The sequence below is a fragment of the Eubalaena glacialis genome, chromosome 4, assembly GCF_028564815.1.
Source record: "Eubalaena glacialis isolate mEubGla1 chromosome 4, mEubGla1.1.hap2.+ XY, whole genome shotgun sequence".
Taxonomy (NCBI): Eukaryota; Metazoa; Chordata; class Mammalia; order Artiodactyla; family Balaenidae; genus Eubalaena; species Eubalaena glacialis.
In genome coordinates, this window is record NC_083719.1 from 102718562 (window position 1) to 102744725 (window position 26164).

Here is a 26164-nt window from a genome sequence, read left to right on the forward strand (position 1 = left end):
GAGATGAGCCTGAAGAATGAATGGAATTTTTAAAGGCAGGTGAAGGAATAAGAGCATTTTGGGGAGAGTGAACAGTAAAAAATATAAAGCAGACGTTTAAAAATGTAGAATATGTTTGAGGAGAAATAAGCAGTTGGCTTGGAGCAGAGAGTAGGTTCAAGACAAGGCATAGAAGATTCATTGAAGAGTTTGTATTTCCTGGGTAAGGTATATTGGAAGCTGTTGAAATTTTTGAGTAACGTTTTCACTCTTCTCATTTTTGTATAAAGAAGCTTTATTGAATCCTTTTGACATAAAAAGTTTTGCTGTCACCCTGAGTTAAACAGGGCCTTTAGAATTTTTGGTTATAACCCTTTTTGGAGAAGGATAGTGTGTTATCCTTTTTGTATCCCATCAGGGTTCAGGTGAGGGTTAAATAAGAAATGAAATCAAAGAAAATGCACAACTTATTAAAAATAATAGCCAAATAAAATGCTGCATTTAAGAAATATTTAACAACATTATGTTTTAAAGTATAGAGAATTTTAAAAGATTAGTTTTATAATTTCACCTTAGAAAAATTGGGACAGTAAAGGGTCTTATATATAAATTACTTCCAATATAAATTACAACTTGTTGATAGCTTGAGTACTCTGATAAGATGCTGTATATAGAAAGAAATGGGAGAAATCAAAACTTGGAGTTTGTGTTTTATAAATAAGTTAATTTCTCAAATGTACGTGGAAGAAGATCAGTAATTCATGTTCTGTGAAGATCTCCACTTGAGCTGTTAGGTATTGTAATAAGTGAAACTCTTCTTTTATTGTTGAATTAAATTTTTGTTGAAATAAATTTAAATGTTTTAAAGTTTAACTTTCTACATGTTTCAGATGTATCTTGCTAGCTCGATTGCCAGATCACTGAGGGTGGGAACCATAATTTGTTGATGTAGTCCTTGTTGCACTAAATGTAGGGAGTCAGTTTTTTTCTCAGGAAATCCTTTAGGATAGCTTATATATTGAATTTGAAACCAGGACATGCAGATTCTTACCATGATAGAAACATTGTATATCTAGAAAAAATTTCTTAACTATCTGTGATGCAGTAAACAGCTTAAGTTGTGTGATAAACCCATAGTTCACAATCCCAAAAGAAGAAAGGTTAATTCTTTAAATGTCTGAAACCTTCATAATGTCCCCAGATAAACAATTGTAACTTAGAGTCAGTGGTTGAAGTACAATGGTTTATCCCCAGATAAACAATTGTAACTTAGAGTCAATGGTTGAAGTTCAGGGAATCTGGAAATTTTACAGAAAATGTTGGGTGCATGCAAATGTTTATCCTGAGGCGAGGTTGCATAGCTCTTACTGTCTTCTTAAAAGGTCCATGGTTCCCAAATGTTGCCTGCTGTCCTAGGCAACATTTAGATCTTTGTCTCTCTTTTAGTATGATTTTCATTCTTTCATCCTGTTAAGATTTGGTCTTGTCTAATTTATTTCACTTTAACCTACAAATCTGCTAAATTCTGGTGATAAATTTGGAGGATTTAGTGAAAAGATATTATAGAACTGTCATAATTGTTTTGATGACATATTTCATGCCACAGAATGTAGTTTTTCGTTGTACAGTTTAATTTAGGAAGTTTAGTGCCGGAACATTTATTCTTTGTGTCTACTTGATTTCAACATCTCTTCCCCTAAAGGGTTACTCTGGCTCCTGATATGCTTAGGCTCCGTATAGCCCAGTGTACTTGGCACTTGGTGGCAAGATTTTCCTTACTTTGGTTGAAAAGAGCCCTGAAGTCTTTAGAACATAATGTAATTGTGATAAGGAGCTAGGTGGTAATATTGGAAGAGCAGTAGGCTCTCAGTTTGAATCCTTTGTGTACTCTTTGCTACCTCTATGACCTTAGAGAAGTATTTAATGTTTCAGGGTCTTCATCAGTAAAATGAGGGTGATTCTATCTATCTCAAAAATGAGATAACACATATAAAGCAGCTAATGCAGAACCAAACATGTAATAGAAACTTAAATATTATATACCTTCCCCCTCTTCTTATTAGTGCTGTCCACATTTTCCTGAAACATAGAAATTGACCCCTATTAAGCAGTTACTCCTAATTCTGTTAGTAGATTATTATTAGTTCATGGTTATTGCCATACAGGTTTGCCAAGTCATCCAAAAGCTTCAAGAATTATCAGCCTATTTCATGGAAATGGGTTTCTTAATTTGAACCAGATAAAAAGATCAAGGAGGCAAAGAGATTCATATATGTAAGGTTGTCACTTAAAAAAATTGTTTACCGTATCCTCTTGGTATTCTATATAACACTTCTCGCTTTTTGAAGAATTTTTCTGTTTTCTTGTATTATCCTCACAATCAGAAACAGGGTACTAAGCAAGAAGAGAAAAGTTTTCTGGGACCTAAGTATGGCTATTTGAGTACTATCTTTTTTTTCACCTTGCTAGAAGTAGTTCCTCATCAGAAAACTAATGGGGACCTCTACTGTAAGAAAATATAGTGGATGGCTTTTTAAAACATTTCATGGTTTATTTGGAGTACTTTCTTGACCACGTCATTTTTACCTCTCTAGTTTTTGTTAACTTTATAAAGTTAGCGAGTGGAGTCTATGATATCTAAAGTCCTTTCACTTCTAAAATTCTGTGATTCTATTTTATTTTTGTGGTTGATCATTACATTATTGTAGCATTTTAACTGAAATCTCTGCATGTTCAGTATGCAAAGATAACTGCATCTGTGACTCAGAATAGTAAGGGTATTTTAAATTTCCTTTTATACGTTTGTTTTCTATATTATAAGGATGAGATGTTTAACATTTTGGGTTTCTCTTCTTCCATGCATGCCACATGCATTAAATAAATGGCAGTCGGCAGACCACAGGGCAGCTTGGGACTCCCAGCAGGCAAATCCCCATCATTTGAGAGCTCACCTTGCAGCAGACAGACATGGTGGCTCGGTACAGGTATTTTCTGATTTTTGCATGAGTGATTATTTCCCAAATTTATACAACTAACCCTTTTTGGAACTCATGGCATGATTTCATATCCTAATGAAAAACTTGTTGCTGAACCTCCATAATTCTATTCCTTTGTATTTAACCAAAAAGCAGAATTAACATGGTCTAGCAAGACCACCAGGGATACTAAGATTTTGCCTTTGTTCATTTTTGCAAGCATATGCAACAGTATTTAAGTAAGTTGTACTCACAATAGGTTAGAAAAACAAAATGTATTACTTGAAATATGTGTTAAACTTGATTTTCCAATAATAAGCTCAGTCTTTTTTCATGCTTTAAGTAATAGAACATTTTTTATATCTTTTCCCTTTCATTGATTTTGCCTCCTTCAAACTTAGCTAAGTAGATATCTAACTTTTTCATCCTCAGTCCTTAGAATGTACTTTCTGATTAATTGGTCAAATAAACATGACCCTAATTTTATCATGATATATTTTGTTTGTACTTGGAGAAAATAGCACATGGAGAAAATAATTTCAAGGACAAGTATTTATTAAATATTTCCCTGGGCTTCCCTGGTGGCGCAGTGGTTGAGAATCTGCCTGCCAATGCAGGGGACACGGGTTCGAGCCCTGGTCTAGGAAGATCCCACGTGCTGCGGAGCGGCTGGGCCCGTGGGCCACAATTACTGAGCCTGCGCGTCTGGAGCCTGTGCTCCGCAACAAGAGAGGCCGCAATGGTGAGAGGCCCGCGCACCGCGATGAAGAGTGGCCCCCGCTTGCCACAACTAGAGAAAGCCCTCGCACAGAAACGAAGACCCAACACAGCCATAAATAAATAAATAAAAACAAATACTTAAAAAAAAAAAAAAAAAGATCCACACATAATCCTCAAGGTGAAATAAGCATTTCCATTTAAAAAGAAAAAAAAAATATCTCCCTCAATTTTCTGGATATTTACAAAAATTTAAAGCTGTCTCTTATTCTTTTTGATGTGTTCCTTTTTTCCCCCTTTTCTATATATTTAGAGATAGCTACTATATTCTGCCCTCACATGCCCCCCTAAATTTTAACCTTTTGTATGTATTATAAAAATAGAAAAAGATTACTGAGTCTGTTCTTTCTTTTAAAAATGTCAGTTTAAGGTAATCTGAATGCTGGTTTAAAGTAATTGAGATGATAAATGTTATCTCAATCCATTTCAATCTAGAACCTAGATTTGATTTTTTTTCCTCCACATATTTCCACTTCAACAATTTTCTATTATGTTTTACCAAATCTGCATTTTTCTTAGTATGTATATATACATATACATACATATATATACACACACACACACACACACATACACACACACATATGTGTAATCTGAATCTATGCTTGGGTTTTATTCTTTCTTGATTTGAATTCTAAAAGATCATTTCTTACTAGTTACCATGTTTTTCCCATCTTTAACTTTTAGAGGTAATTTAAATTGTGAAACCAAATATTTTTAAAGAACTTCGTAGTCTATGGAACTTTCAGTCATGTGTGTAACAGAAGTATTTGAATAGCGCTGTCAAAGTCTAGAGTGAGGGATTCAGAGGCAAGGGTGCCTGAATTGTAAAATTTTTTGTGACCCAAATTCATATCACTGGAAAGTTAATTGAGAAAATTATGTTTAATTCCCATAAACGCAAACTGGATTGTGTATGTATCTGTATACGTTTACATGTTTCTAAGTGTTGTATGTTTTTATAGCAAGTGTCTTGCCCAGTGTTCAGGGAAATCTGTAACAATTAAGGCACTATTAGAAAGCTTTCCTACCACTTCTGTACCATTACCACAAATTTATCTTTAGTTTTTTCTTACTTTGTGGAATTCCCAAAGATGGCTCATGGGATCTCTTTGGACTATCAGAGGGTGAATGAGTTTGACTATTGGTTCATCACTCAAAAACTTTGTTCTATTTTTTCACATGTTCTCAAAGATATATTTCAACTCTGCTCATCTCTCATCATCTCTTTAAAACTTTTCTGCCTTGTAGAGGATTACATCTGGCTTCATTCTAATATTCCGTAAATGATCAGTTTACTTACTAGAATTCCGGTAATACATAAGTAAGACAAAAAATTTTACACTATTTTTCATTTACTTCCTGAATTAACTAACTTGATGTGATGAACATTAAGGTAGTTTTACTGTCATGAAGAATTTGCTAGCAGCCTAAGTAAGATCATGCCTGAATCTTGCCCCACTCCAAAATGTTGAATTTATTTATAATTTTTATCCTACCCACTTTCAAAATTTGAAAAGTTATAATATGACACTGGTATAATTGGACTAATGAAATTGTAATTTAAAAATTAATAATAGAGGAAATAAAAGTGCCTTAAATCTGAGCTAATATGATTATTACGATAATTGAATACTATATTTGACTTTGAATGAAGGAAGAAAGGAAAACAATGTGTTCTTTCTTTCTCATTATCTGATAAAGAGAAAAATCTTTTTCCTAATACAAAAGTATGAGTAGAATTTGCCTTGAGCTTCTTTGTTCTATGGTTCTTAAACCACCTGTTGGACAAAGTTTCAAGTATTAGCTTTGCAAGAAATATAAAGACTTTAAATGGCAATTGAAAAAATTATCCTCAACAAATACTAAGGGCATATCATCAAATAGTTTCTCAGGAAAGACATTTCCAAAATAAGTAGGTTGGTATCTGTTAATAGAATGTATACCAGCACCTCTTGCCTTTTTGACTGGACCTACAGAAAAATCCTCAGATACTCATTATTTCACATGTTCTTTTAATAGGAACTGCACGTTGGAGTCCACATTTGAACTCCTTATCTTTTCACAATTATTATGTATATTATTACAGATCAGACATATAGGTTACCAAGTTGATTTAATTGTGGTGAGCAACATAAGCATAAGTTCAAATTCTGTACCTTAGATTATTCATCAGTGACGTGGAGATAATAATAGCTCTACCTCATGGTTTTCTTGTGAGAATTTTTTTAAAAAGTATTTAGCATAGAGGCTGGGGCTTAGGAAGTACTAAATAGTAGAATAATCTATTGCTTTTGCAAATTAAGAAACTTGACTAGTATTTTTATCCATCTCTGAGAAGTGAAGTATAGAGATACAGCCAAACGAATGCATTGTGAAATGGGATTTATCTAATTTTATTCTGTCTCTTTAGTGAGATCATGTTAATTTACTAACCAGAAGGATAATGCTATACATTTGATAAACTTTTCCCACTTAAGAGACTAAGAATAATATTCAGATACCTTAAAGAGTTTATTTTGAATCTGTTCTTGGCTTTTATGTGTTTTGGAAAAGCTCTTAGGGGAACAAGTATGCCCCCTCCTGCTCCCCTTAGAATCACTGGTAATAAATATGGCTGAGAAGCTTAGACCTACCACTTTCAGTTTCTTGGCTATTCATTATTCAGCAAATATATATATAAATGTCTACTAGGTGCTTGGCACTGTGCTAGGTTCTTTGAATAAAAGGGAGAATAACAAACATGGTGCCTGTCCCTGTGGAGCTTTCAGTTAATGGGAAAGGCTAATAAACAGGCAGTGTGATAAGTGGAGAAAGTACAAGGTGCTATAGTAGAATCACCTAACTTGGGTTTAGTGGGTTAAGTTTTCCTGGAAAAAATGGTATTATTTATATTCTATTTTTTCACACATTTTCAATGAAGAATCAGTAGGGCTTAGCAGTCGAAGAAGGTAGAAGGGGTTAAGAAAGGAGTGTACCAGGCAGAGAAAACAACATACCTAAGACTGTGGAGGAGAGATTGACAGATTGAGGAATTAAATGCAATTTGGTCAAGCTGGTACGTATTGAGAAATGAGACTGACAGGTAGGCAGGAGGCAAATCGTGAAGGACCTAAAAGGTCTTGTTATTAAATTTGGACTTTGGTCTGAGGGTATTGGGTAGCCATAAAGAGAATTAGATAGAGAACTAACTTGATTAGGTTAGTATTTACAAAGCTTACTTTTGCTGGAGACTAGATTGAAGGGAGACAAGTCTAAGGCAAGGACACAACTCTCAAAAGTCCACAGCTGAGGAGAGATGATGGGTAGTGGAGATGAAGAGAAATAAAAGGACTTGAAAGATAATTAGAAGATAGAATTTAGTTGGGTATGGGGGTTGAGGGAAAGGGAGGGGTCAGTACCTGGCAAATGAGGATTTCCAAAATTAGGTTTTAAAATGTACTGCTGGCAGCAGATAGTACTAGTCTCTAATTCCACTGTGTTGAGCCTTTCACTGTAACACAGTCCATGGAGCTCGATGCTAACTAAAAATCTGATCCAAAAAAAGCTGAGAGGGCATGGCAAGCAGAGGGAAGAAGACAGCTGTTAAGGGCACTACTATTTTACATGGTATGGGATACCTTCTGATTGTTTGGAAAACTCCTCTGCTTTGCATTTAAGGAACAATGTGACACTGGGGGAAAAAGGACAGAATCACAAGTGGTGCAGATGTGTTATGCAGCCAGAATAACATTATGAAATGTAAGAATAACATTAATTGTTGTAATAAGCAGTCTGATATTTTAGTCGGTGTCACTTCAGAAATACAGATACAGGTGATGATAACAGAAAAAGAATTAGACAAATGTATCCTGAAACGGTAAGAAAACATATGTGATTAAATGTCAGAGGAGTAATAGATGTCATATCTGAGTCAGTTCTCCATCATGCTAATTGTTAATGCAGACCTTTCTAAAATGTTTCAGATAACCAGTTTCAGTTTTCTTTATCAAATCTTTGAAAATACTGAGGTACTAACAAGAAAAAGAATTGAGTGACTAGAACAGTCATATCTTTCTATTCATTGTTTTCTGGGGTACTGAAGTCTGAATAAGAGAGGGAGGTTGTGGAAGGGGAGTAGTTACTGCCTTTATTACATAAATAATTTCCAGTTCATCTTTTTTATTTAGTTTAGGGAATTCCTTGTTTAGTTTTAATTGGGGTAAATCAGCATTACGCATTTGTTTCGATATTTTTTTTTTTTTTTTCTGGCAGTAAAGAAAGATTTTAATAACTACTATAGTAGGGAAGAGAATATAGTGTAAACTGAGCTCGCTTTTCCCAAAACAAAAGGCAGGAGACTTTTTAAATGCTGGGGTTTTGTCGACTAAAAATATATATTCACAACCTAAAAGTTGAGAGTTATGTTTAATTCGGCAGGAAGTTTTAGGATGTCAGGCCCAGAAGGCAGCATGTCAAGTAACCCTTAGAGAACTGCTCCAAGGAGGTGATGGGGGGAGCTAGGATAAATAGGAGTTTTGCAACAAAGGGCAGGTAGTGTTAACATCAAAAGATTATCGTTAATTAAAGAAAACCAGATATCTCAAGTTAAGGAATTTAGCACTTTGCCAGTAACATTTACAGTAACATCTCTAAAGACTGAACTACTCAAAGAATAGAGTGCTCTGCTTAATACTTCCGTAAGTGAACATTAGATTGAGAATCCGTTTTGGTTTCTCTTTGTTGAAAGTCAGTGAGAGTGTCACTGGGCCTTTGGATTATCAGTTGGAATATCAAGAATATTAATTGTAACTCTATAGCTTTTAGAATATGTTAGAAAGTTGGTTTCATATAGTTATGTGAACCCTAGCATAGGTCCAATAAACTCTTTGGAAGTTACTCTTTTAACTATATCTTATTTACTAGTGTGCTTTCTTATAGATGACTTTTAGAAAAAGCTGAGTGGGTAAGTAAAATAGATAATCTTTTAATATTTCTAATATATTTATTGGATAGATGAAGATCTGGTTAATTAATATATTGTGCCTCTACTGAGCGCTTGGTAACATGCTTACAAGACTCCAAATTAGGAAGATAGTAGTGTAACTAATTTGAATTCATTATATTTGGAAACTGTATTAATTGGCCGTTTGACATGGTTGATCACAAAGATACCATGTGTTATCTTTGTACTCAAGTCCTTGAGAATGACTTCTTTTGGAATTAGATTGGGCAGGCAGCCATTAAATGGACCATTGTTTTTCTCCCACGCTTAGCTGCACGCTGTTTCCCCACTGCCTCCCCTTCAACTCTGATACAGTGATAGTAAAACTGTGGCCTAGTTGCCTTTTTTATAAACCTCTTAAAACAAGAATTGCACTAAGTTTCTTATCAAGTGGGAATAACAGAAATTTTCTTTAAGAACAAGAACAGCGCAACAAAACCCCTGAATTTTCTTTTGAAATGTCAAATCTCAAGGCATCTGTGATTTTTAGATATACTTTAGTTAAGGAGCCTGATAAACACTAATATTTCAGAGACTCTTATGTTCTAGTGTGAGTTATAATTCTAGAAATGTCACCTAAATGGAATCATTCTTCAAAATTTGGCTTACAAAAATAAGCCAAATTTTGGTTTCCAGGAAGATATTGACACATTATTTATAATATTATGTCTTTGTTTCTTCCTCTAAAATCTGTTTGCAAAAAGACCACTAGTTTTCTTAAGTGGAAACAATTTTAATGCTGTGATACATTCTCACATCACTACTTTTAAGTGGGTCAGCTTCACAGAACTCCGTCACCACATTGTTTCTCTTCTGACCCTGGGATATTGGCCTTTACTCAGAGGGTTAGGGAATCTGGGAAGCCCAGGGAAAATTACATTAAAAAAATTCATAAAGTCAGATGTTACTTCCTTTTGATCTGGTTCTGATCAGCCAGGAGGAATGAAACTTGAAACATTTCACTAAAATAAAGACTATTAAAGTCACTTATTACTGTGTGTGAAGTGACATAAATCAGATTTTATAATTATAATGCATATATAGTTACTGTTGCTGGAAATTTAGAGTACTTGAGTTTCAGATTTTCATTTGGGCTGTTTAAGTAGGGGAAGACACTTTTGGGGAGCTGCCTGTAAGTCTCCCTCCACCTATTTAGGGCCATTGAACAAAAGTGGGAAAAGAAACCCATTGAATAATTATGTTAAGGAAAGAACAATGGAAATTGTTCAGTGAACTGTTTCGATTATCCACTACATGCGAGGCACTCTGCTAGTTAAAGGTGGTGGAGAATACAAAAGTATAGGATAAGAATTCTGCTTTCTAATTCCTTTCCAGTTCATTGCAGAGGCTCTGACATTTTAAAAATTAAGAATAAAGAGCCCAATTATATTCAGTAATTAGAACAAATAAGTATTTTTTAATGTGTTCAGGAAGAGGGAGAATTTTAAGAGAAAAAATTGACACAGAGCCACAGAGATCAATAGAATGACAGAAAGGAGGAAGCAGGTGCCACAGAAGCAGAGAGGGCGACTTAGGCATAAGAGTATTCCTCCCATTGGATTGCCTCTAAAGATGATCAAGGCAGTTTTATATTTTCAGCTGTAGGCACAAATGCATTTCTAAGTACTTGTTCCATATAGGATATATATAAATCATGACTTAATCTAGATACATTGATTAATTTCTGGTTATTTTTCTTGAGTTGGTGGGGACAGAGCATATTTCTCCAAACTAGACTATTAAGTCCACAAGGGCGGGGATGTTTGTCTCTCTTGTTTACTATGGTATTCCAAGTTCCTAGAGCAGTGCCTGACGTGTTGTAGCCTCTTAGAACTTAAGTTTTAGAAATATGGGCTTCTGTAAATGGAAGTCTTAAGTCTAGTAGTCACCTGTCAACTCTGATGCTTAGGCCCTTGTTACATTATAAAGAGATCAGGTAGAGAAAGCATCAAAAATGAGCCTGGAGGTCTGGGAAGAGGCTAGGGCTTTAATAGAAATAGGAACTATAGGGAAAGTAACAGATTTAAAAGGGAGTATGATAAATTTGGTTTTAGAAATACTGAGTGAGGTGCCAAACTTGGTCTAGCTAACTGGCCATGTGGGTGAGTGGTTAGGCTCAGGGACTCCTTTACATAGAGATGACAGTTGAAGCCACACTTTAGGTCAGACTGACAGTAATAATGATGGCCACCATTTGTTGAACTCTTACTATATGCCAGTCACTGCACTTTATATACTCATTTCATCCTGATATCAACCTTATTAAATAGATACTTCTGTTTCCAATTTCATAGTTGAGAACACTGAGGTTTAGCAAGGTAAGATGTCTTTCCAGGGTCACATAGCTGGTAAGTGGTAGAACTAGGTTTTGAATCTAGATTCGTCTTACTCCAAAGTTATTAGCTGGTGCCAAGTCATAGGGAGATGTACAGGCAAATGAAGACTGAACAAAGACTATTAACATATTTTCTAGGAATCATTGGCAACCTTCAAATAAACTCTTATTTGAGTTCTGATATAGGGACAGAGTGTAGATTGGGAGGAGTTAAGGAATAAATGGAGAATTTTATAAAAATGGAAGTGGTAAATTAAGACAATAGTTTTCAAGAAGTTTGGAGGAAAACAAGAGATAAGACAGTAAGGTGCCTTTGTAGGACCAAGAGAATTTGGGAGTTTTGTTATGGTTTTTATCTTGCTTTAAGATTTCATACATGCATGCATGTATTCATTTATTTCAACAAATATTTATTGAGTGCCTATTCTGTGCCAGATAGAGTGGGGAGATCTCTTGGGGAACAACACAAGGCTCTTGCTGTTACGGAGCTTAATTTTAATGGAGATGGGGGTGGGTATCAAGAAACACATCAATCAGTCAATCAGAAAAACATCAACATGGATAAATGCTATACAAAGAGTTAAAAGTGAAGTATAACATGTAAGAGTGTGTCTGCATGGAAGTTCTAGATTGTATGTTGGAAAAGTCCTGTTTTAGAGATGTTCTCTGAGAGTCTGAAAGGTAAGAAGACAGACAATAAGCAAGAAGAGAATTCCAGGGAGTGAGAATAGATAGTGCCAAGGCCTTAAGGTGGAAATAACCTTGACATTGGATGGAGGCTAGTGAGTAAAGGGAAAGTGGTATGAGATCAGAGAGGTAGGCAGGATTCAGATCTTGTGGGGCTTTGTAAATTGGAGTAAAGAGTATGGATGTTTATTTTAAATGAAACCAGGAAGTTGACATTAGAAAAGCTTTAAGCAGAGAATTATGTGTTATCTAATTTACATCTTAAAAGGAGCACCTTGGTTGTTGTGTAGACAATCCATTAATGGGAGGTGGACACGGGTAAAAGCAGACCAGTTAATAGGTTTTTGCTCTTTTTCACTCAAGAGATAATGGTGGTCTGGACTGCAGATCTGGTAGTCATAGAGTGGGGAGGACCGATTAGGTTTGGGGTGTGTGTCAGGGGAGGATTTAACAGGATCTGCTGATGGTTTAAGTCAGAGTGGAATCACAGTAACTTCTGGATTTGGAGCTTGAACAACTGGGTGAATGAATGGGCAACATGAGAGTGAGACCTGAGCATGATTACAGATTGAAATGAAGGATCCATTGGAAGGAACAATATTGAAGTTTCCAAAGGAAGTAATTCATGATGTAGCAAGGTACCAGAAGATATTGGCACACAAGAGGGAACTGATTGCATTAGCCTTAAAAACCAAAGGACAGATTTCAAGATGAAAAGGAAGCAAGTTGCAAAGCAAATAATGAGTGACCTTATCTTTAATAAAATGTAGACCTATTAGTATATTCAGTTATGAACAACTGCATACTAATTGTTTTGTGTTCCTCATATTAACTTTCTAATTTAAATACTTTATCATTGTATAACCTATTACTTCATGTGTGTGTATGTGTATTTTTTCTTTTTTGCAGGTTGTAAGTTCTACAAATGGAGAATTAAACACAGATGACCCTACTGCAGGACGTTCAAATGCACCTATCACAGCCCCTACGGAAGTAGAAGTGATGGATGAAACCAAGTATGTATTGGTTTTGCCTGATTTAGTAACTTTTTTTTCTTAAACTGTGCATGTTTGAGATTTATAGTCATAACAGTTATTTAAGGAAATTTTTTTCAAGGAATAGATGCATGCAAAACAAGTGGTATGTTTAATTATTTTAATCACTAAGTTTAAAATAGCGCTATTTCAGTAGATGTTTTAATAATAACAAAAATAGTTATTTAAGAACTATGCTCAAATTCTTATTTAGAGTTAACAGCATATTTTTAGCTTTTTATTTTTAGGAATGTTGATGCATGAAAGTTATTGCTACACTATAGATGCTCATTTTTTTCTGTAAACATAAGAATAAATAACTATTAATTTTGTAGTATGCTGCATGTATTAGTATTAGTTTTAAGTTACTTTTTTTTTGTTAAAGTAAATTATAATAATTCTGCTTGGAAAAAAATTAAGCGTGAAAAACAATGTGATAATTTCAATGTGGGCAGTTTCTGATGATCTCTCTCTCTCTCTCTCTTTTTCCTTGTATTTTTTTTGTGTTTAGCTGCCAGAAAGTGTTGAACATGTGGTGAGTTCTCAAGTGTAGGCAGGCAGAAATAGCTCCGTTGACTGTAATTTCAAAGATTTAGCACCATTTTGTGTTTTTTAAAAACAAACTTTTCAACATAGAAATTATAATTGGTAAAAGTTGTCCAAAAGTATTTGATGTCATTTACATTAGCTCTGAAAAGCAAGAAGTAATTGAGGAGCTCTTTTGCCTGCTGCAACTTTTTTGCTTCAAGTGACATAGATTTGGGGGCACGTTTTTATTGAGTAGATGATACACCAACCTTGCTTGCGCTTATGCATTTGTTTTGTAACACAAGGCTTTATTTGCTATTTCAAATAGAAAGGCAAGTTTTTGAGTTAAGCTTTCTTTTTTTCCTGTTTGTAATTGTTAAATACACATAGCAATAGTATCACTAAACCAGTATTTCACTTACTAATTACATTGCCATTGAATACACATGGTATACATTGATAAATTTCATGATAAACTATAGTGAGAGAGTGTTATGAAAAATCCTCATCTAAATAGTTCCTGCTAATTACAGATATTATGAAAAATAATATTCTTATCTGTTGCAATAATGTTGAATTTAAACTATTTTCCTGCCCTTGCCTTTAGTTATAATGCTGTGTTTAAAATGCTTCTCTCAATTTCAGGACAAATTTTGAGTCAGCCTTGGAGTGAATAAAGAAAGTTGTTTAAATTAGTAAATTTTGGAACATTTACTCATCTACTCATATCCAAAGGGAACCTTACGTAAATGCTCATTTGCTGGCTGCAAGATGAGGAAACTTTTGTGGATATTTCTTTTTAAAGAGTAATGATCAAATGTCCATTTTAACCAGTTTGACTGTGGAATTAATTCATAGTCAGTATGACTTAGTTTGGTGGATTTCAGGATATAATTAGTCAGCTACATACTTTTGTATTTTTACGTCAAAAATAAAAACAACAGTATATATGTGCTTGTGCAATCCTAAGCACAGTTATAAAGGTGGGTGGCATGTGGCAGATAAGAATGCACATGGCCTTTGCAATTAAACATAGGTTGTAGAATCCTACTTCTGCCACTGTTTGTTTCCTTCAAGCTTGTTTCTTTTCCTGAAAAATGAGGCTAATAATATCTGCCTCATAGGTTGTTGAGAATATTAAATGTGATAAAGCACAGGTATTTTGTCTGGCACATGGCAGGTGCTCAGTTGCCATTATCACCCCTATCTGTTTCTCCGCTTCCGGCTGCCAGTGACCTCTCATCTGTGCTCTTCCCAGGCTTGTGCCTCTTCCGTCAGTATTCTGTGTTTTTACCTCCACACCACTCTTCACTGAAACTGGCTCTTCTGTGTTCGCATCCTCCGAGAGACCTGCTTTCCACCAAATCTATTACATTTTTCCATGTGTTCATTCAACAGTTACACTGCTTGGATTTCAGAAATATCTGATAGTATCCTTGCCCTTAAGTAGATCATACTCCAGTGGGGGTGATTGCAGTTGTATTAGCATTTATCAATATATGATAAATACTATGAAAAAGGTATGAAAAATCCGTTAGAGCTTGTAAAGAAAAAGAGTGTTTACTGACAAGATGATCAGAGAATGCTTTTTGGAGGGGGCTTTGAAGAATGAGTAGTAATTTATTTAGCTGAGATGGGCGTGTGTATATTTATGGTTTGGGTTTTTATCTGTAGGTGTTGGAACATGAGAAAAAGGAAAATGGTGGGAAGGCTCTTCCTGAAGTGAGGTTCTCTTTTGCATAGAGTGTCAAATCTAGATTACTTGGCAAGGCACCAGGCCCTTCATGCCTTTCATGGTCTGGCTCCTGCCTGTCTTTCCCAGCCTCATTTTCCATTCTGAAGTCTATGTTCCGTCAGTTCCTTAAGTCTGCCATTGATATGTTATTCTCTTTATCTATCTCCCACTTCTTGAAACTTCTTGGATTTCTTAAAAACAAGGTCTTTTTTATCTTAAGATCCCCAAGACCGCAACAAATTATTACTAAATAATTGACTACATAATGTAGTCTATCCATACAATGGACTATCAGTTAACAATATAAAAAATGAAATTGAAAACACGATGCTAAGTGACACAAGCCAGACATAAAAGGCCACGTATTATATGATCCATTTACATGAAATATCCAGAATAAGCAAATATATAGAGACAGAAAATAGACAGTGATTGCCTAGGGCAGCTTTGAGGAAGATGGGAGTGACTGCTGATAGGTTATATGGTTTCTTTATGGAGTGAAGAAAATGTTTTGAAGTTAAGTAGCAGTGAGGGCTGCAAAACTCTTTGAATACATTAAAAACCACTGAATTATACACTTTAAAAAGGTGAATTTAATGATGTGTGAATTATATCTGAGTAAAGCAGTTATTTAGAAAAATGGATAGCAATCCATGATTTCAGGGAAGCTTTATTCCAGATGGGCTACAGAGATCCTCAGATCTTCCCCAACTCTTCACTAGTTAAAAACTCCTTTAAAACACACAGCATTTTGTCTTGTCTTTAATCAGGGTTATTCTGACATTCCTACAGGCTTATTATTGCATTCCTTGTATTCTCTTCGTCTGTGATTAAGAAATGTGAGCGTGATTTCTTTTTCTAAATTGTGTCTAATGCTTCTCTTCTCTCTTCCACCATTTTATGGGTAGCTAGAGATCTGCTTAGAATTCTTTTTCAGAATTTGTTTCCTACTTCCTTCTTTTCTTCTTACCTCTGATTGGCAGAGATCCCTCTCACCCCATCTCATTACTAGAATGTATTCTACAACGGATATTTTAGAGTCTCATGTTTCCTAGAATAGTACCTCATGGGGTAAATGTATGATTTCCAAGTGATGGAAAATAGTCTCTTCCCCCAAGATAAAGTGGCTCCTTCATTAGTAATGAGATTTTGCCTTACCTTTTTTTACTGTAGCGGAGAATTTTTTTTTTAAGGCAGGTGATACAAATGATAGCACCCTCATCATTTCTTCCAGGAATTTAGGAGAACAAGGCTTCTTTTAAGTTTAGTTATTGAGTTTTTAAGTACTGTGAAGTCATCTTTTTTCCTTTGTTTCTCTGTTTCTCTTTTTTTCCCCCCTTTCCATCATTTACTGAACAGTTATTTTGTGTTTGGTAATATGATGATTATGAAGATAAGTCAGGGCCCTTTTGTTCCATTAGAGAAGATAGTACGTACACCAGTGAATTTTACATAGTGGTTCTCACCCTGGCTTCATATCACAATCATCTGGGGAGTTTTAAAAATATGCCAGTACTTAAGCTGTACTTTCTGAGTGGTAGGGTCTGGTTACCAGTATTTTTTAAATGCCTTTAAGCCGATTCTAAGGAGCAACCAGGATTGAGAATCACTGGTCTAAAGCAAGGTATTATAGGATTAGCAGTATGGAGTTCAGAGACTGGAGTATGCACTGCTAGCTGAAGATCAGGAAGTCTTTGTGGGTAAGGATACATTTGCACTAGTTCTCAAAGATGAGTATGATTTGGCAAGGGAATGGGGGTCAGAGAGAAGAAGAGGTTGAGCAACAATGTGGAGCAAGGAAAGAATGGGTTAGTTTGAGTAGTAACCTGTGCACATAGACAGTGTGAATGTATTAATGGGAACTGAGATAGGCTAAGTGCCCAATCTCCAAGGGCCTTTAGTAGCAAGGTAAAATATAAATAAATTGGACATTATCTTTCTTAGCACAAGAAAGCATGCTGTGGGTTTTAAGCCAAGAAATGGTATAATCAGATTGAATCTTAAGAAAATTAATTCAGCAGCAGTTTGAGACTTATGTTGCTTCCTGGGGTTCCTCAGATTGCAGAAAATCTCCATTCTCTCCTTCCCTCCCTCCCTTCCTCCCTCCTTTCCTTCCTTCCTCCTAAAGTACAGGCTGCCTGGTAAGGAAGGCTGATGGAGGATGAGACTGAGAGGAGAATAGAAATAGGTTGGAACCAAATTTTAAAAGCTGTGTGGACTTAATGCCTCAGACAGTGGAGAACCATTGCTGAGATTTAAGAGGAAAAGGGCATGGCCATATTATGATGGGGGAAGTTTGGATGGCAGATTGGAGAGAGGAGGGTCTTAGGCTAGAAGTTAGTTAAAAGGCTCTTAGTGGTGGAGGCAAGAAGTTATGAACTAAGCCAGCATGAGAGGGTGGGGAGATTTTAAAAGTCATTTCAGACTTGAGGAACTAATTGCACGTGGATGGAGAGGAAGAAATTGAAGGTGAGGATGGGTCTGCAGGTTCTTAGTTAGAGTAGTTATGTGGTCTTGCTCTCTGATCTAAACTTACTTGCCTAACCAAACAGTTTCTCATTTTTATAATCGAGAGACCTAGAGAAATGAAATTACATTTCAAGTATAAGTTTTCAGAGGAAAAATCCTTTGTCAATGAACTAAAGTTTAGATGTCATGAAAGATATTTTCTGTATACTCATCAACCAGACGAGGAGAGGCTAGATTCTGGAGTCCTAAGTGGGTGGGGTCTGGCAGGTACCAACAGTCCCTCAACCGGCAGATGAGCCAGTGAGTCATTGTAGGGACAGATAAGAACTTCAGATCCAATAAACCCACACACATATGGTCACCTTATTTTTGATAAAGGAGGAAAGGATGTACAATGGAGAAAAGACAGCCTCTTCAATAAGTGGTGCTGGGAAAACTGGACAGCTACATGTAAAACAATGAAGTTAGAACACTCCCTAACACCATACACAAAAATAAACTCAAAATGGATTAAAGACCTAAATGGATTAAAGACCTTAAAGTAAGGCCAGACACTATCAAACTCTTAGAGGAAAACATAGGCAGAACACCCTATGACATAAATCATAGCAAGATCCTTTTTGACCCACCTCCTAGAGAAATGGAAATAAAAACAAAAATAAACGTATGGGACCTAATGAAACTTAAACGCTTTTGCACAGCAAAGGAAACCATAAACAAGATGAAAAGACAACCCTCAGAATGGGAGAAAATATTTGCAAATGAAGCAACTGACAAAGGATTAATCTCCAAAATTTACAAGCAGCTCATGCAGCTCAACATCAAAATAACGAACAACCCAATCCAAAAACGGGCAGAAAATCTAAATAGACATTTCTCCAAAGAAGATATACCAATTGCCAACAAACACATGAAACGATGCTCAACATCACTAATCATTAGAGAAATGCAAATCAAAACTACAATGAGGTATCGCCTCACACCAGTCAGAATGGCCATCATCAAAAAATCTACAAACAATAAATGCTGGAGAGGGTGTGGAGAAAAGGGAACCCTATTGCACTGTTAGTGGGAATGTAAATGGATACAGCCACTATGGAGAACAGTATGGAGGTTCCTTAAAAAACTAAAAATAGAACTACCATACAACCCAGCAATCCCACTACTGGGCATATACCCTGAGAAAACCATAATTCAAAAAGAGTCATGTACCACAATGTTCATTGCAGCTCTATTTACAATAGCCAGGACATGGAAGCAACCTAAGTGTCCATCGACAGATGCATGGATAAAGAAGATGTGGCACATATATACAATGGAATATTACTCAGCCATAAAAAGGAACGAAACTGAGTTATTTGTAGTGAGGTGGATGGACCTAGAGACTGTCATACAGAGTGAAGTAAGTCAGAAAGAGAAAAACAAATACCATATGTTAACACATATATATGGAATCTTAAAAAAAGAAAATGGTTCTGAAGACTCTAGGGGCAGGGCAGGAATAAAGACGCAGACGTAGAGAATGGGAGAATGAACTTGAGGACACAGGGAGGGGGAAGGGTAAGCTGGGACAAAGTGAGAGAGTGGCATGGACTTATATATACTACCAAATGTAAAATAGATAGCTAGTGGGAAGCAGGGAGATCAGCTTGGTGCTTTGTGACCACCTAGAGGGGTGGGATAGGGAGGGTGGGAGGGAGACGCAAGAGGAAGGAGATATGGGGATATATGTATATGTATAGTTGATTCACTTTGTTATAAAGCAGAAACTAACACACCATTGGAAAGCAATTATACTGCAGTAAAAATGTTAAAAAAAAAAAAAAGAATGTAAAATCAAGAAAAAACTTTATTTTAAATTAAAAAAAAAAAAAAGAACTTCAGATCCAGACAGAGGAACATGCTTCAGTTTCTGGGTAGACTTTTGAGAAGAAAGTATATGACATAAATCCAGGAAGACAAGCCATATTCTCCAAGAAGAAAAGGGCAATCAGTAACGGGAAATGGTGGTGTGATGTCAATAGGAAAACCTTGGCTATTATCATCTATGTTTTCTACAGAGTTTAGGACATTGACCCATTATGATTTCTTGTTTCCTACCTAAACAGTATTTCAAGCAACAGCCTTAATGTTTATCAGAAGCAGAACTTAACATTTATTCCCAAAGGATTTAAGACTAGAGATGTGGCTTCAAAGCTTCTAGGCTAGCCACCAAATGATCAGGTCAGAAGCATGAACCTGACTTGTGAGGGCATACTGGCTCACTGGAACCACACAAGGAATAATCAAGAAAGAGCCAAGAAAAAGAGAATCATTGATAAGAACATGATTTAAATGTCTGGTCAGCTTATTCTTTCCCCAAGGTAGTTGTCAATAGCCTAGATCTGAGGAGACCCCACATGAGGTATGAACTAGTGGATAAGAAAATGTAGCCACTGAGAAGCAAGGAGAGAAAATATCCTTGAAAATTGTAAAGGTGTGAGTTATTTTCTAAGACCAGATAATTGAATTTATTGATAAAATAACTTGCTCACGTCATCTGTGAAAACTTCTGTATGTGCTGATTCCCGGAATCTGTGCTGTTATTTGCAGTTATTGTTTCCAATACCACCCGCCCCCCAACTGTACCAAGTTAAAATTACATGGTTTCTTTTTATGCATTTGCCTGCTCTCGTGTGAACTGATGACATGGTGTCCACTCAGTATCTCCAGTGGTCAGCTTATTGCATCCAGGACGAGGCCTCATTGAAATGGAGACGCAGAAGGGTGACTTGGCAGTTGGATATAGAAAGCAGTGCTTCTTGCAATTCAGAATCCTTTAATAATTTGGTGCAAATCATCTCTCTCCAGAAAAGCTTCCACGGGCACTAAAATCTGTATTTTGTAAGGTTTCACTAGGGTCTGTGGCCCAAGGGTAAGAACTTTAGCTTTAGAACATGCTTTAGAGTTTTGACCAGGTTCTTACTCTAGAAGTTAGTTGCATTTATGAGGCAAATCATTCATTAATTCAATAGGTATTAAATGAGTACCAACTTTGTGCCCATTTGTGGGATGTATCTGTGAGCAAGACCTTAGGAAACTTACATTCTATGTGGAGATAGATAATAAGTAAATAAATAAAATAAATTCAGATTAGTACTATGTACTGAGGAAAATAACACAGTCGTGTGTCAGAGTGGCCATATGCGAGAAACAGTGTTTTAGACTCAGCGCTCAGGGCAATTGGGATGAGACCTAATTCATTAATCACTAAGACTATAAATCAGCTGTTTTGGTAATGACTTTTAAGAAGTCAGCCACAAGGTTAATATCAATTTCCTTCTTAACTGCTGTGAGTATATCATATTTTGAGAGCATCTCTGTTCTCTGTACTTGGATGCATTCATATCGCATAAAGTAATGCTGTCCTCTAGTGGTAGTCAGTTTAATAGCATGCCAGCTCTACTTAGGCAAATGGCAAATCTATTTCAAGGGTGTACTCTATTCAGTGGGATTTATTTCTAAAAAATAGATGTCTTTTTTAGATTGCTTTTGATTTTAAAAGGTCTCTACAATTATAATGCATTTGAAGATCTTATTTAATCTTAAATAAATGCTTGGAGTAGTTTTCTGTGTTCAACAATACTTACACAATGGAAGGAAAGATTACCTAGGAAATAGGAAGCACTCAACTCTCAGAACTGAAAGCAGATTAATGGTAAAAAATAAATCAGACAAGGTGAAGTACTAATTCAAGTGTGGTAAAGCTGAGACTTGAACTTGTTCATCAAAACATCTATTATATTCAATTCCCCATTCCAAAAGGCTTATGTATACCTTACAACACTTTTTTAGTAGAAAACTTTTTAAAAGAATATACTTAGGAATTTGAAAAGACAAATAACATTATTTAGGAACAGTGAACATTGTTAATAAAACTTTATATTAAACAATAAATTTCCATTGATATAAGACCATATTCTTAAATTTAATATTCTAATTATTTGGTCTTTCTTTTAAATACCAATTTTTAAATTTTTTTTTTACAATATGGACATTTTCTAACTCTTTTCTAAGTTTTTAATTGAAAGGTTCTTTTTAGAATAATGATTTTTATCTCCTAGTAGTTTTTTGTTTTGCTTTTTTATTTTAGAAAATATATATAACAGATTTGAGAAAGTATTAGGTACCTAACAGTTAGAAAAATTTGACTTACTTCTCTAAGTCTAGGAAAAATGTATTGTGCCTAGAGTCTTCTTTTACAGTGGTGTCTCTTTTTAAGGCCCTTGATTGGGTAATTTATTTCCATTCTTTCTGGTAGTTACCTCAATAAGAGTAAAACCCATCAGGATTGATAACGGCACATATTTCTAGTTGAATCTTTATCAGCTGATATATACAATTTTGAATTATTCACATTCCATGGTCTAGTCATTATGTACTACTTGAATGCAATTTAAAAATGCAATTGTGTAATTTGGTTTTGAATGCCCCATAGTGATTTCATAATTATGGCATAAATCACAGTAAATGGTCTGAAATTATTTTTGACTAAAGATAATGTGAGTGGAGAGAGTATGTGATTTAACTGGACAGTGTGGATTTTTGTTTACATTTATTTCACAGAAATAACGATATCTAGCCTTTATTTCATCTTCCATGATCTTTTGCTGGATAGGACACCTGAAGCTACATGGTCTCTTTTATTTTACACTTAGCTTGAAAATGTTGAGTTAATATTGTTTTATGAAGGTGGGCTGGTAAGAATTAAAGGAACACCTTTGTAAGGACTTCAGTGGGAAAAAAAAAAGGAGCCTCTCTATATGTGGTACCTGTCATCTTGATATTCTGATAGATTGACTTTCTTTTAGGTATGGAAGGGGAAAATGACCAGACCTTTATTTGAAGGAATGCTAGACTTTTAGAATATATATACATGTGTGTGTATTTGTTTTGTTAGTTGCTGATCAGTGATTCTCATTTAACTTTGCTCTACATGTGTTGCATCTTCTCATGACTAGGAGAATTTACTGTGAGAAAAACTAGTTCTCTAAGGGATCATGTCTACGTTTTTTCCGCCTAGGAGTAAAAACCAGATATTTCTTAAATAGACTACAAAAACTGAATCAGTTTTCAATTGCAAAACTGAATCATCTTGATTATGCTATTTTAAATGTTAAGCATATTTTTACCTTAATTAAAATAACTTATGATAAGCTTGACCTTCTTTAACCTCTAAAGAATTAAAAGTGCCAATCTTAGCATTCTTATTCTCTTTAATGTATTTTCTCTCTTCCACTTCGTAAATATGATGGAAAATGTTTGTTGAAGAGTGTTTTGGGGATTCATCTTTTTAGTTTTGGAATCTAAACTAATTCTTAGTGAAAATAAAATCCCCAAATTAGGCTCATTATTGCTTTTCTAACAATGGCTTCAACAATCATATATGAATACCAGGAAAAAAGGGAAAGAATACATAAGATGAACTTTATATAACAGTATGCCATTGCCAGAAATTAGTATCTAAAATAGAATGTGATGGGTCAGTTGGGGTTCAGAACTTTATGGCTTTTTAGTTAGTCTTCGTGCAGAGCCTTTTCAGTTTAGTGGCTCCTTTTAATGTTGCATAGAATGTCTTGCTATTCTAAAAAGGCACACTGATGAAATGATAGTAACAACTCTGCCATCGTTTCACTAATATATATGCTTCATTAGTATGTTCACTGTTTATGTTGCACTAGCCCGTGGCTTTCTATGACATTTAAGTTAATATGATAGATTCAGCCTTACTTTGAAACATTTTAGTATTTTTATAATAAAAGGAGTATTTCCCTCCATCTTCAGGTGCTGCTGTTTTTTCAAACGAAGGAAAAGGAAAACCATACAGCGCCACAAATGACTCTGGACACAGACAGATCATGGGGAGTTACTTACGTGTTCATCTGCTGTCTTGTGATTAAAATCATCTCTGTAGTGACCACATATATTTTCAAGGACTCACTGTTAGAAACAAAAATGTCATACTTTCATACTTCATTTTGTGGTTGTCTTACATTCGTATTTTTTTCTAATTTAACTTTTATGGAAGCTTTAAAGTTTTGTCAAAACATGAGTGCTTTGCCCATCATTGAATGGAATGGACCAATGAGGTGGTATTGATGAATTACAGTTCTGTAGAACATTTTTCAGAAGCTCTCCTCCTGTTGTAGAAAGCAGTACAGTATCTTAAATGTCAACCAGTTATATACCTAATCTGGTTTTTATAACTTCTGTAAGAGAATAATCAAAGAGGAATTTTCTCCCCAGTGGATAATGCAACAGAGAAAACAGAGTTGCCCAAATATTTAAAAGAAGTTATCCCTTGAGAAGATCATTATCTGTGTGACATCTGCATTGATTTCACTGTTACTGACGGTACTGCTATTCATGAGTCATATTAACATTCTCTCTGTGAAATCATGGTACAGTTACTGCCCAGAGGTACTGAGGAAAAAGCTCTATGGGTTTGGTAGATGGTAGTGGTAAAATGAATCACAAGTAGTGTGGTAAATATGAGCTCTGCTTTTGTTGCACCACTATGTGAAGTACAGTGTTGCCGAAGTGGCAAAAGCGCTTATTTTTTAAAAATGCAAAATATTTGTATAATGTAACTTTATGCTTCCAGTTAATAATGTATGTTAGACAGCAAGAAATGAATACTTTGAGAAATGAGATATGTTGGAGTTTTTTGAAAAATACACTAAGGAGAAGGAATAAATGTGAATCTCACCGCATCATATGAGGCTGAAGTCTAAGGAGATCCCACTGAAACCTGCTGCTGAACGATTACATTCTCCTTAAGCAGAAAACTTTGGATGTGCCACACAATGGTGTCTGTTTATTAATTATTTGCCCTTTAATTTTAAAAAAAGACCCTCAGCAATAAAAACGGGGTCACTCTATTGCCCTCTGCGCACATTAGTCTCTTGTATTCAACTTTGCTGGTTCTCTGGAATTTTCCTACTTTTTAGCATAATTTTGATGATTGAAAACCATTTTGGAGAGGATGGGTCAGGTGCTTTGTCCCCATAGTCTTTTGAAGTGCCTGCATATGAACAAAGTAATGGTTCTGTAAAAAGAGGAAACCCATTCCACTTTTCAAGTATGCTTTGTTTTAAGCCATGAAGACACAGGTGTACTTTTGTCACATTCTACTAGCCAGAATTTGCAAGGAGAGTTAAGACAAAAACACTGGCTAGAAAGATAATTACGTTGTTCAAATCTCACATTCACCTTTCATTTATGAACTTGTTGCTTACTCCTTCCACTCAGCCCCTTCTTTTTGTCTTTAAGTGTGTGCCTCCGGGCATGCTTATTTATTTTTATTGTCTCAAGGTAACATTTAAAATATGTAATTAAAGTAAATAAATCTACATTTTTGACTTCATTATTGCATTTACAGGAATTTAACTGTACTTTGTAATTTATTTTTCTTATTAGCCAAAAGTTCAGTGCATTGTTTTTGATGAATTAGGCACCCATGTGAATACCGCAAATCAGGACATTATCATTGTTGCTCTGAATCCTATGAATGATCTTTATAAGTTCTTGATTTTAAAGACCTACACTCAGCCTAGAAAACACTTGTTGTATAATTTGGTCAACAGTTTCCATTTTATCTATTTGTATACTGTCATGATGTCTTAAAACTACAGGAGTTACATACTGAGTTTTTATTTTTGTTTGCTTTGAGCAAGGTAGATGGATGTTTTGGCCATTATAATGTGAAACCACTTCTTTCTTTACAGTATTTGACCAAATTTGTGTGTCTATGATATTTGTAAATACATGCGATATCTGTATTTCTTATCATAAGCCTGTTTAGTTTTATTCTCAGTAGGGTTTTTGGACTGTACAGTGTTTATATGATCTGAACTCCTTATACATAAGAAGGTGTGTATATTAATCCAATTATGGACTTAAAATATTTTAAAACTATAAATACCCTTATTTGCTGCAAAGACCAGTGTGTAGACATTTGCTTTTTAGCAATATTTTTAAGTGCTCCATTTTAATGCCAAGGAATAAGTCTTTTGGCAACACAAACTGGTCAATAATAGGTAATGCAGGTATGTTCAGGTTAAGCCAACAATGTTTTGCATTTTTATGCTTCTTTTCTGTCAACACTAATGAAGTCAACATTGCCTGAATGTCTGAATAATGAAACACATCCCTGTTTAAAAGTATGTAACTGAAAAAGAAATAAAAAATAAAGGTAGTTTTTTTAAACTTGCTCTTTCCCCTTTCCTCTAATATGGGTAAAATAATGCCACTCACTAATTGAAGATAGGAATTTTAAAAATTCAGTTTATTTAATTTACTAAATGTGAAAAGCAGAGCTAAAGGAATATTCTTTTGTGTTTTTGATTTTGTTTTGCTTTGTTGGAACCCTATTGTAAAGAGTACATACCTGGAAGTATCTAAGCTTTCTTTAATGAAAGTTAAAAAAAATTTTTTTATACTTCTCTGAACTCCTTAATAGAGCAATTAATTAGAAATAATGCCACTAATAAACCGAGGGAAACAAGCTGAATCATTTCATTCCTTTTCAAAAATGAAGTCATATTATGATGTTCACAGAAATGAAATATTATTAAATCCAATTTTAAGTGAATGACTTTAATATCATTCCAGATGAAGAGC

The 26164-nt window shown here is 35.1% G+C and overlaps 1 protein-coding gene across 8 annotated transcripts in view; it reads left to right on the plus strand.

The window, feature by feature from the left end:
• CSNK1G3 (casein kinase 1 gamma 3) overlaps positions 1–25731 on the plus strand; it is a 127892-nt gene extending 102161 nt beyond the window's left edge. For 3 of the 8 annotated variants that reach the window (XM_061189547.1, XM_061189549.1, XM_061189548.1), the window contains exons 11-14: positions 2868–2963; positions 12647–12753; positions 13283–13306; positions 23327–25731. In XM_061189547.1, coding sequence (XP_061045530.1) covers positions 2868–2963; positions 12647–12753; positions 13283–13306; positions 23327–23381 — 282 coding nt within the window. In that variant the 3' untranslated portion in view covers positions 23382–25731. Of the gene's footprint in view, positions 1–2867; positions 2964–12646; positions 12754–13282; positions 13311–23326 lie in introns of those variants that run through there. The other 5 variants (XM_061189552.1, XM_061189553.1, XM_061189550.1 and 2 more) reach the window with 4 other exon arrangements.
• Positions 25732–26164: the final 433 nt, after the last annotated feature.